The sequence below is a fragment of the Bos indicus x Bos taurus genome, chromosome 5 (genome assembly GCF_003369695.1).
Source record: "Bos indicus x Bos taurus breed Angus x Brahman F1 hybrid chromosome 5, Bos_hybrid_MaternalHap_v2.0, whole genome shotgun sequence".
Classification (NCBI taxonomy): Eukaryota; Metazoa; Chordata; class Mammalia; order Artiodactyla; family Bovidae; genus Bos; species Bos indicus x Bos taurus.
This window is the reverse complement of record NC_040080.1, coordinates 18,637,181-18,649,235: the sequence shown is the minus strand read 5'-3', so window position 1 is coordinate 18,649,235 and position 12,055 is coordinate 18,637,181. Positions and strand designations below refer to the sequence as shown.

The following is a 12,055-nucleotide window of genomic DNA, read 5'->3' as shown; positions in this document are numbered from 1 at the left end:
GTCAACTATTGAATAGGTATGCCAACTTGGGATAATTATGCCAAGATCATTCACCCTGGTATCCTGTACACTAGCCCTAAGAGTTTGAGACTTCTATCCAGGGTCCCATGAGAATGTTGGGGTTTCCAGAAAACTAGCTAATCATCATTACAGCAAGCCTACAGCTACCCACTATGAGGTTTATTTGCTGTATGTTTAGAGATTATGATATATCCTGAATGTCAGTTAAAAGGATCCATGAATCTCTGAGCCTTGCAAGGAACTGTGGAGAAAGAAAGCATTTATTCACATCAAATATATGAGCAGATTAAATTGGAAAGTAGCATGACAAATCACATCATCTTGGATATCATTATTGCACAAGTGAGAGCATTCCTAATGATTTGAAAATTTTCCACATAGCACTTTATACCTCATTTGTAGTCCAGACCCTCCCCTCCACCACTTAACAAGGAACAGTGCTTTGCAAGTCTAAAACATCTCATTTTCTATGTTTCAGGTTAAATCACTGGGCTCAGATGAGGTTAAGTTGTAGTACAAACAAACCTGAAAATGTAGAGGCTTAATATCCATACATAAAACTTCATATACAGAAAAAAACGAGAAGGTGATGGGGTTGGAGAATGCTTTTTTAAAAATGAAAGAAGCGTGGTTGGAATGGATCAGCAAAGTAGCAGAAAATGTGTGCTTGTGAACAAATTAAAGGATGATGGTTAATGAATATTGGGATGCTGCATAAACACAAAATATGAAGGAGTTTAGAAAAAATTCTTCCTCTTCCAAAACAAAAAGACATTTATCATGTACAAAAACTAGCATCATAAGGTCATGACTTAGAAATATGATGGGAAATTTCAGAAAGAATATCTCAGATTGTGGTTTCAAGGGTTATCTCTGGGAAGTGGGAGTAGGAGGAAGGAGAAGCTGGCCAGAGTGGGGCAGGAAACCTCTTAGATTTCATTATGAGCATTGGTTTCTCTTTAAAAAACTGTGTGCATGTATTACATTGGTAAAGATAAAGATTAATTAAACCCCAGATACATCTGATAATTTTAGTGTGAAAAATACACATCTACAGTCATGTTTTTAGGAGTTGGATGGGTAACAAGCCCAGAGGGTACTCAGCTATTTTGCAGTGAATTCAAGAATAGTTGCCTCATCTTCTACTCTTTGTCCTTTTGTTTTAAATAAGTTTCTTGGGAAGTAGTGAGAGCAAATGAGTCATTTGTGTGTTATGAAAGTATTGGTTATTAGAGGCAAAAAGCCTGGAAGGAGATTTCAAGGCAGGAGAGAAGTAAGGGAATTAAGGAGCTTAAGAAAAAGAATGAAAGACAGATGCTTCTATCAATAAGCAGTTAGAGCAAACAAACGGAGGAGCCATCTGCCCAAACTGTGACTTACATACCATTTCATGAGAAAGTTCTTAGGTGCCCTAAGTAGTCTTTACACAATAGATGCTTATTCAGCTGAAATGAAGGCAACTCAGAATTCCTGTGTCCTGTATCCAGAAAATTCCAAGTAGCAGGCATCTGGCATTGTACTCTGCTCCCAACTTAGTCTCATAACTCCTTGTTTGTTTGTGTTTCACATGTTGCACCAACTTTATTCAGAAACAGTCCTTTTAGAGCTGTTCCTTGTTTTTATAGACTTTTTCTTTTTGCACCTTTTTTTTTTTTTCATTTAAAACCATCACCACTGCCATCACCCCAACAAAGCCATTGAATAAAAGATTATCTTTCACTCAGGGAGCACAGGAAGAAATGGTTTTAAATTGAATCTGGAAGGAAATTTAGAAAATATTTGACATTGGAAATATTATTATTTTCTTTTGAAACATCATTTTTAAGCAGACTGCATTCTCATTTATCTCACGTGCTTTTGTTTGGGATTGAAATAAGCTATCTTTACAGTGATTCCCAAGTTTAGCATTCATCAGAAATAAGAGAGCTTGTGCAAACACTCTTGGGACCCCACTCCCAGAGATTCAGGTTCAGCCAGCCTGCAGGGGGAAGGGCTGGAGAGTTTGTACTTCTGACAACTTTCAAGGTGATGCTCATGCCCCTTGTCTGGGACCACGCTTTGAGAACCTCCAGATGGATTCTTTGACGGTCTCTGCAAGAACCCCGCTGCTCCCCATCTCGCCTGTCTTTTAAGAAACACGTTGCATTTGCCTAAGAACCTCTGCTTAGGTCAATGGCTCCATGTTTTCATACAACTGTACTGATACTGTTTCTTTCGAAAGAGGTTTTGTTTTGGGGGCAGCTGGTAGAGTGTGTCACGTCCTCACTGAAAGCTGCCTCCAGAATTCCCTGCATGGACTGTCTTGCTTTTCTCCTAAAGTCCTTTCCCAGGAGAGCATAGAGGAATGGATTGAAGCAACTATTGGCAGATGCTAGAGCAAGAGACACATGGTCCCAGGACAACAGAGATTCCCCAGAGGGAGTGTCTGGGTCAGTAAACAATAAGAGGACTCCAACAATGTGGTACGGAGCCCAGCAGACAAGGAAGACAACCACCACCACCATAGCCACTCTCAAGAGTTTGCTCCGAGACTTGGTGAAGCGGCTCCGACGCATTTTTAAGATAATGAGGCTGTAACAGGCCACCATGATGATAAAGGGCAACAGGAAACCCACCACTAGCCTACTGATGGTTATGGCTACCTGGGGTGTTGGCACTTGATGATCATATGCAAATTGGCCGAAATAATCATCCTGGAAACCTTGTGATAGCTCAGATGTGTATAACGAATCACTGGAGGCATTAGAAAAAAACTCTAAATCAGCAGGGAGAAAAGAATTTGAGTTCTCCAGGGGGTGAGTTCTGTGATCTTCAATGGGAAAGTCACTGGAGAGTGTAGCTGAGACTTTATCAGCAGACTGAAACAAATCATAATGTGGTTGTTGAACAGATAATCTAGCTGAATTCATAGGGAGTGAGTCTCTAGAAGTTCTTTGAAATTCTTGGGAATGGAGGCCAGTGGTGGCTGCCCAAGGCCGATCCTTGGTTTGCGAAGAGAAGGAATCTAACCTGTCATCCATTTCTCCAGGGGGATAGTTGTCAAAAGACCCATTTTCCAGTAGATCATAGGTGAAGTCTGGATAATCTAATGAGCCATAGTGACCAAAATTGTAGCTACACATACTCTGGTTGTCTATAGTGAACGTTTCCCGATATACAAACACAGGTATGCACATTACCAAAGCCACCACCCAGATACAACCACAGATAGTGCAGGCTGTTCCCACGTTGCGATGATTCTGGCACCAGATTGGCCTGAGTACCAACAGACAGCGGTCCAGGCTAATGGTGGTCAGCAAGAAGACGCTGGCAAACATGTTGAGGATGATGATGGAGGGGATGAGCTTGCATAGGAACCAGCCGTAGGGCCAGTGTCCTTGGAGAACCAAGTGGACCAGGGAGAAGGGCAGGGAGAGGCAGCAGATGAAGTCAGCCAAGGTGAGATGGAGAAACCAAACTGTGTTCACTGTCCGTTGCATCTTTAGGCCAGCCACCCACAGAACCAGCCCATTGCCTGGCAACCCCAGTAGGAAAGTGATGCTGAGGATGACCATGGAGAGAATTATGTGGGGTTCATCCCAGGGCTGTGAGTGTAGGTCAGTTGAATTGGTCTCAGCAGAGAAAGACTCCATTGCTCCAACTTCTGTAAAAATATAAACAAAAATATTAAAACTAAAAAAAAAAAAAAAGCATATTCATAGAATTCTAACTTAAAGATGGAGAGCCACAAAGACCCTAACACTGGTTTATTTTATATTCCTTAACTTCACACTGGATTACTCAAAAACATACTCTGAAAGACAATGTAAAATCTACTGTACTGACATAGAGAACAGACTGTGGTTGCTGAGGAAAAGGGGAGTATTGGGAGTTTGGGATTAGCAGATGCAAACCAGTATATATAGGATAGTTAAACAACAAGGTCCTACTGTATAGCACATGGAACTGTATCCAACATCCTGAGATAAACCATAATGGAACAGAATATGAAAAATTCTGAATTTTTCAGAATATGTATGCAGAATATGTATAACTGAGTCACTTTGCTTTACAGCAGAAATTAACACAATATGGTAAATCAACTATGTGCTGTGCTAAGTCGCTTCAGTTGTGCCCGACTCTTTGCGACCCTATGGACTGTTAGCCCTCCAGGCATCGTCCGTCCATGGGATTCTCCATCGAAGAATAGTGGAGTGGACTGTCATGCCCTCCAGATTGTCATGCCCTTCTCCCAGGAATCTTCCCTACCCAGGAATCAAACCCATATCCTTAAGTCTCCTGCATAGGCAGGTGGTTCTTTACCACTAGCACCACCTGGGAAGCCCTTGATTTCCTTACGACCTATCATTGCTTTCTTATTTGTTTTTTATGAATATACCTTGGGTAAAATAGCTTGATTATTATAGAAACAGAAATAATTCATGAAGAAAATTGGAAAACATAAACAAGCAAAAATAAGAAAATAAAAACATACCACTAGTCAGTGATTACTCTTAAATATCTTTTTTAAAAAATATTTTTATTTATTTGGCTATGTCAGGTCTTAGTTGCATGTGGGATCTTTAGTTGCAGCATGTGGGATTTAGTTCCCTGACCAGGAGTTGAACCCGGGCCTCCTGCATTGGGAGAGCAAAGTTGTATCCACTGGATACTACTGGTGGGCTGGTGGGCCCTGGTGCCTGGTGGGCTGCACTGGTGGGCTGCCTGGTGGGCTGCCTGGTGGGCCCTGGTGCCTGGTGGGCTGCTCCAGGGAATTCCCACACTTTTAGTACCTTAATTTACATTTTTCTGGATCTTTATTCACATTCATATGTGTGTACTATATGTATATATATTTTTTATTAAGAAAAATTTAATGAAATTAGATTACACTGTGCATACTGGTATTTAAATTGTTCTAATTGTGGTGAAATACAGTGGCTCAGTTGGTAAAGAATCCATCTGCAATGCAGGGGATGTGAATTTGATCACTGGGTGAGGAAGGTTCCCCTGGAGAAGGGAATGGCAACCCACTCCCGTATTCTTGCCTGGAAAATCCCATGGACAGAGGAGCCTGGAGGGCTACAGTTGGCTTGCAGTGAGTCAAACATGACTGAGCGACTAAACCACCACCACCACATGTAACAAAATTTACCATCTTAACCATTTTTAAGGGTACAGCTCAGTAGTGTTGGGTTTTTTACATTATTGTACAATTTCTAGAACTTTCTCATCTTGTAAAGCTGAAATTCTCTATCTTTTAAAAAACAGTTCCTCACTTCCCTTTCCCTGAAGTCCATGGCAATCACCAGCCTACTTTTGGTTTCTGTGCGTTTAACTACTCTTAGTTGTTCAGTCGCTCAGTCCTGTGCAACTCTTTGCAACCCCATGGACTACAGCACACCAGGCTTCCCTGTCCTTCACCATCTCCCAGAGCCTGCTCAAACTCATGTCCATTGAGTTGGTAATGCCATCCAACCTTCTCATTCCCTATCATCCCCTTCTCCTCTTGCCTTCAATTTTTCCCAGCATCAGAGTCTTTTCCAATGAATCAGATCTTTGCATCAGGTGGCCAAAGGATTGGAGTTTCAGCTTCAGCATCAGTCCTTCCAATGAATATTCAGGATTGATTTCATTTAGGATTGACTGGTTTGATCTCCTTGCAGTCCAAGTGATTCTCAAGAGTCTTCTCCAACACCACAGTTCAAAAGCATCAATTCTTCGGTGCTCAGCTTTCTTTATGGTCCAACTCTCACATCCATACAATGACTACTGGAAAAACCATAGCTTTGACTAGATGGACCTTTGTCAGCAAAGTAATGTCTCTGCTTTTTAACATTCTGTCTAGGTTGGTCATAGCAAGCGTCTTTTAATTTCATGGCTGCAGTCATTGTCCGAAGTGATTTTGAAACCCAAGAAAATAAAGTCTGTAACTGTTTCCATTATTTCCCCATCTATTTGCCAAGAAGTGATGGAATCGGATGCCATAATCTTCATTTTTTTGAATGTTGAGTTTTAAGCCAGCTTTTTCACTTTCCTCTTTCACTTTCATTAAGAGGTGCTTTAGTTCCTCTTTGTTTTCTGCCATAAGGGTGATATCATCTTCATATCTGGGGTTATTGATATTTCTCCCAGCAATTCTGATTCCAGCTTGTGCTTCACCCAGCCCAGCTTTTCGCATAATGTACTCTGCATATAAGTTAAATAAGCAGGGTGACAATACACAGCCTTGATGTACTCCTTTTCCTATTTGGAACCAGTCTGTTGTTCCATGTCCAGTTCTAACTGCTGCTTCTTGACCTGCATACAGGATGCAGGTAATGTGTCTGGTAGTTCCATCTCTTGAATTTTCCACAGTTTCTTGTGATCCACACAGTCAAAGGCTTTGGCATAAAGCAGAAGTAGATGTTTTTCTGGAATTCTCTTGCTTTTTCTATGATCTAACGGATGTTGGCAATTTGATCTCTGCTTCCTCTGCCTTTTATAAATCCAGCTTGAACATCTGGAAGTTCTCGGTTCACATACTGTTGAAGCCTAGCTTGAAGGATTTTGAACATAAATTTGCAAGCATGTGAAATGAGTGCAATTGTGCTGTAGCCTGAACATTCTTTGGCATTGCCCTTGTTTGAAATTGGAATGAAAACTGACCTTTTCCAGTCCTGTGGCCACTGCTGAGTTTTCCAAATTTACTGGCATATTGAGTGCAGCACTTTCACAGCATAATCTTTTAGGATTGATTACTCTAGATCCCTTGTATAGATGGAATCCTACAGCATTTGTCTTTTTGTGACTGGCTTATTTCACTTGGCAAAATGTCGTCAAGGTTCATCCATGTTGTAGTGTGTGTCAGAATTCTCTTCTTTTTTAAGACAATAATATTCCACTCTATGTGTGTACCACATTTTATTTATCCATTCATCTGTCAATGGACATTGGAGTTACTTCCACATTTTAGCTATTGCAGATGCTATTGCTATGAACGTGGGTGTAAATGCATATTGTTTTATATAAACTGCTTTCTTTGATCACTTTTATCACTTAGCAGTCCCCATATTTACAGTAAGACTTACCTTGATGAATATTCAGACTTTATCCTTTTTTTCCCCGCTATCCCCAAAATATCCCTTATAGCTGGTTTGTCAACAATTGTATCCAGTTAAGGATCACACTTTGCATCAGGATATTTCTTAAGCCTTTTAATTTAGCAGCTTCTCTTTTTCAAGGATACTGGTTTGTTTTGGGGTCTGTGTTCTCACCAGTTACTTCTTAACCCTTTGTAATTAGTCTTCTATCCCATTACTCTGCTAAAACTACCTCTAGAGAGTAAATACAAGCATCTTTTTCTCTATCTTTATCCTCCACAATATCTCTATTACTTTACATTGGCTTCTTATCACTCTCTTTCTCTTGGCCTCTGTGACATAACTCTTCCCTAATTTTCTTTTCTTTTTTTTGGTTGTGCTGGGTCTTCGCTGAATAATGTGGGCTCTGTGGTTGTGGCTCATGGGCTTAGCTGCCCTGTGGCACGTGGGATCTTAATTTTGCGACCAAGGATTAAACCCACCTACCCTGCATTGGAAGGCAGATTATTAATCACTGGACTGCCAGCGAAATTCCTGTAATTTTTGACATTCCTGTAAACATACCTTACTTTATAGCTTTCCTGAACAACTCACTATTCCAAGTCAATGCCATTTTCTTACCTTGGCGACTGCTGTTCACTTCTGTCTGGAATGATGTTCTCTACCTTAACCTCCTCTTTCCTCCATTCTTAATCACTATCTGTTGAAATCCTAGTTATGCTGAAATCCTAGTCATTCTTCAAGATCAAGCTCAAGTATATTTTCCTTGAAACCTCTCTTATAATCCCAATCATAATTTACTTCTTCAGCCTCCTAAATTTTGTGTGTGTATGTGGGGTTTGAACCACTTTTTGTATTCTCTGTGCAATGTGCCTTTTGTTCTGCATTACAATTATTTTCATGGCTGTCTTGTCTATTATTCTAGCCTTAAGTTTCATAATGGTAAAAAATATCTTATTTCTAAATGCTTGCTCCACAGAATTTAGCACAATGCTTTGTAAGACGTAAGGATTAAAGATTACTTGAATGGATGGATGCTCATACTTGGGGTTTCTTTTCTTTTTCTATTAAATAAAAATTTTAATTCTTATTTGTTTGATTCGATAAGGATGCTATTTCTTCTAACTTCCTTTTTTTTTGTTTTCCAGTTCCCAATTCTTGTTGGCTATAACAGCATTTTATGTTTCCTTTGGTAGAAACCCAGAATACCATATGACTTGTTCTGCTGAGTTGACTAAATGCTAGCATAGGGATTAGCAGAAGTTAAAATAACAAAACAAAATAACAAAAAAGAAGAAGTGCTTCCCATTCTCCATTCTGTAGCCTTGCTTATTCTAATATTCGAGGCCTGTCAGGTTCACTTCCTTTGCTTTTGTGCATGGCAGCTACCTTGACCACCTGTCCTACACACATATTCACGCATCGATTCATAAAATATAGAGAGATGGAGAGAGTTCAAGGGCTGAAAAGAAAGTTAGCAATTATTTCTTCTTATTTCTATTTTTATAGTTTTGGACACTGAAACTCAACAAATTAGGGGACTTTTACATAGTCACAACTAGGAGTGATCTCAAATCCTAGGTCCAATTACTATCAGGCCAAAACTCTTTTTACTACAAATAATCACATAACAGAAAAGCCTTTGGTATTGCTAATAGAGAAAGGCATCAAGAGCAGCACAGTAATAAAGAATAATAAGTAAATAATAAAGATTGAAAAGAGAAAAATTCTAATGCAAAGAAACTGAATCATCTGGCATACTATACTTTAAATATCATATTTTGAAATGAAAGTGTATCTGAATCAGAATCTTAAAAATCTTTCAGTTCAAGGTAACTTTTTATATTTCTCCAAGTGTTTGGTTGAAAGGTACCTCTCTTTCTATTTTTTTTAAGTTTTCAATACGAAATTGGTTTTGGTTGAAAAGTAACTCTCTCTATATACATATTTTAAATTTTCAATACTGAATTGACCAATCAGAATTAAAAAGATAAGTAAAATCCTGAAACTAAAATTCAGCTATAATAGGGAAAGAAAAGTAGATACCAGAATCAAATACTAATAACAGGATGACAGAATCAGTAGCAATAAAGAATGTGGAAAAAAATAAAAGAGAAAAAGAGCGAAATGAAATAGAAAAAATATATATATTAAGAAAAATACATAATCACTGATTTGGAAAATGGAATTATTGGGAAAAGCTGGAATCAAAGATCAGAAGGAGAAACAGCCAATTTAAGAGCAGGGAAAATGATGTAAAAATTCAATATTAGTTCCGGAATGAAATGTAAACAGCAAAGATAAATAGAACATGGAATAGTTAGAAAAAGAAAAAGGTGGACATGGGAATAAAGCAAAAGAAATAACAGTTGGGGAAAGAAGGGGGAATAGAAAATAATGACCTTCAAACCATTATCTAAAGAGAACAAGCTGGGCATAAATCATCAGGTGCATCTAGATTTCCTTACCAAAAACTCGAGATAATAGCTGAAGGCTTCTGCATAGGTCTGGAGGTCCCCACTTGTCCCGTCTGGTCCCCGCCCTTGACCACAGTCAAGTCCTGAAGTACAGTTAGGAACTTTGATGAGCGCCTCCTCTTTCCTCTCTCCGTTTCTGATGATAAACCAAACCCAACACTTTCCACTACCATCTGACTCCACAGGAAGAGTTTCAAAGTGAGTCATTTCTGAATGTCTCAGATAAGAAAAGTTACAAAACAGAAGTGGAAGAGCATGGTTCTCAGACGTTTTCAGCAGTACAGAGCATGGTTAGAGAAAGCACTTTCATACATGAGCTTCCCACTTGATAGGGTTTTGCTTTTTTGTTTTGTTTTAGAAAATGGTCCAGTGGTATATGAATGTGGGTGAGGAGTAACTAAGGGGAATGACCCTCAAAACCCCATGTAATAAATCTCAACCAACATCTCTTATACGCTTAGTATGTGTCAAGGAATGTATCATGCAAAAATCAGAGTTTTTTGTATCATGCAAAAAACTATATTCTTATTTCTAGAGAGTCACAATCTGGTGTGAATATGCACCTATACAACAACAACAAAAAATGCTGTAATACAATCCAGACCATAATGATAGAAGTAGCAGCAGAAGTAAAATACTGAATAGTAGAAAATAACAGGGGTGTATTTAGCCAGGGGCAATCTAGGAACGTAGAATTAAGATCTGGGCAGGTCCTTCAAGAATTATGGGATTTCTCTCAAAAGAGGTGACAAACTATTTTACTTATTTATTTATTTGACTGAGCTGTGGCATGTGAGCTCTTAGTACCCCAACCAGGAATCGAACCTGTGACCCCTGTAGTGGAACCTCCAGGGAATTCCTAGTGACAAGCTGTTTAGAATGTTTAAATGGCACACAGTGGCATCTGGCCCCATCACTTCACGGCAAATAGATGGGGGAACAGTGGAAACAGTGGCTGACTTTATCTTTTTGGGCTCCAAAATCACTGCAGATGGTGACTACAGCCATGAAATTAAATGGTGCTTACTCCTTGGAAGGAAAGTTATGACCAACCTAGACAGCATATTAAAAAGCAGAGACGTTATTTTGCCAACAAAGGTCCGTCTAGTCAAGGCTATGGTTTTTCCAGTAGTCATGTATGGATGTGCTGCTGCTGCTAAGTTGCTTCAGTCCTGTCCGACTCTGCAACCCTACAGACGGCAGCCCACCAGGCTCCCCCGCCCCTGGGATTCTCCAGGGAAGAACACTGGAGTGGGTTGCCATTTCCTCCTCCAATGCATGAAAGTGAAAAGTGAAAGTGAAGTCATTCAGTCGTGCCCGACTCTTAGCGACCCCATGGACTGCAGCCCACCAGGCTCCTCTGTCCATAAAGAAAGCTGAGCACTGAAGAGTTGATGCTTTTGAAATGTGGTGTTGGAGAAGACTCTTGAGAGTCCCTTGGACTGCAAGGAGATCCAACTAGTCCATCCTAAAGGAGATCAGTCCTGGGTGTTCATTGGAAGGATTGATGTTGAAGCTGAAACTCCAAAACTTTGGCCACCTGATGCGAAGAGCTGACTCATTTGAAAAGACCCTGAAGCTGGGAAAGATAGAGGGCAGGAGGATAAGTGGACGACAGAGAATGAGATGGTTGGATGGCATCACTGACTCAATGGACATGAGTTTGGGTAAACTCTGGGAGCTGGTGATGGACAGGGAGTCCTGGTATGCTGTAGTCCATGGGGTCACAAAGAGTCGGACACGACTGAGCAACTGAACTGAACTGAACTGAGTCACCTTGCTATGAAAATTTGAGGTAATTAGAATTATATTCTCCCTCCACATATCAACTTCAAATGTTTATGTGTATAAGTGACATTGTTGTGATTTATGAAATTGTCATTCTTGATTGTTTTTCAGTCCCTAAATTGTGTCTGCTTCTGAGACGCCATGGACTGCAGCCTGCTAGGCTTCCCTGTCCTCTATCTCTCGGGGTTTGCTCAAATCAAGTCCATTGAGTCAGTGATGCCATCCAACCATCTCACCCTCTGTTGCCTCCTTCTCTTCCTGCCTTCCTGCCTTCAATCTTTCCCAGCATCAGGGTCTTTTCCAGTGAATCGGCTGTTTGCTTCAGGTGGCCAAAGTATTGGAGCTTCAGCTTCAGCATCAGTCCTTCCAGTGAATATTCATGGTTGATTTCTTTTAGGATTGATTGGTTTGATCTCCTTGCATTCTTGATTATTACTGTAAAAAATATAAATAAATAAATGCAGCATAGTCAGAGTCTGGTGGGTGGGTAAGAGATTCAAACATTGGAAAACAGGCAGCAGTCTAGTTAATTGAATTAAATTAGTAAATTAATTACTTGGATTAACTAATTCCTTGGATTAATTAGTTTCATCAGGAAGGAGTGCAGAAGACTGAAGAGGGACCTTGAGCAGTGATTTCTCCTCAAAGTAGACCTTGAATGCAATTCTCACTCACACTATCCTTTTACATATAAACATGTGAAATAAA

At 39.9% G+C, this 12,055-nt stretch overlaps 1 protein-coding gene across 1 annotated transcript; it reads right to left on the bottom strand.

The window, feature by feature from the left end:
- Positions 1-263: 263 nt before the first annotated feature.
- On the bottom strand, positions 264-9,799 carry C3AR1 (complement C3a receptor 1). Its single transcript, XM_027541238.1, has 2 exons — positions 9,551-9,799; positions 264-3,664 (listed from the first exon to the last, which is right to left on the bottom strand). The coding sequence occupies exon 2, from the start codon at positions 3,651-3,653 to the stop codon at positions 2,208-2,210; it is 1,446 nt and encodes a 481-aa protein (XP_027397039.1). The 5' UTR covers positions 3,654-3,664; positions 9,551-9,799; the 3' UTR covers positions 264-2,207.
- Between the last annotated feature and the right edge of the window lie 2,256 nt (positions 9,800-12,055).

Bases quoted from the DNA above. Each gene is read 5' to 3' on its own strand.
- C3AR1 (XM_027541238.1), bottom strand. From the start codon at position 3,653: ATGGAGTCTTTCTCTGCTGAGACCAATTCAACTGACCTACACTCACAG.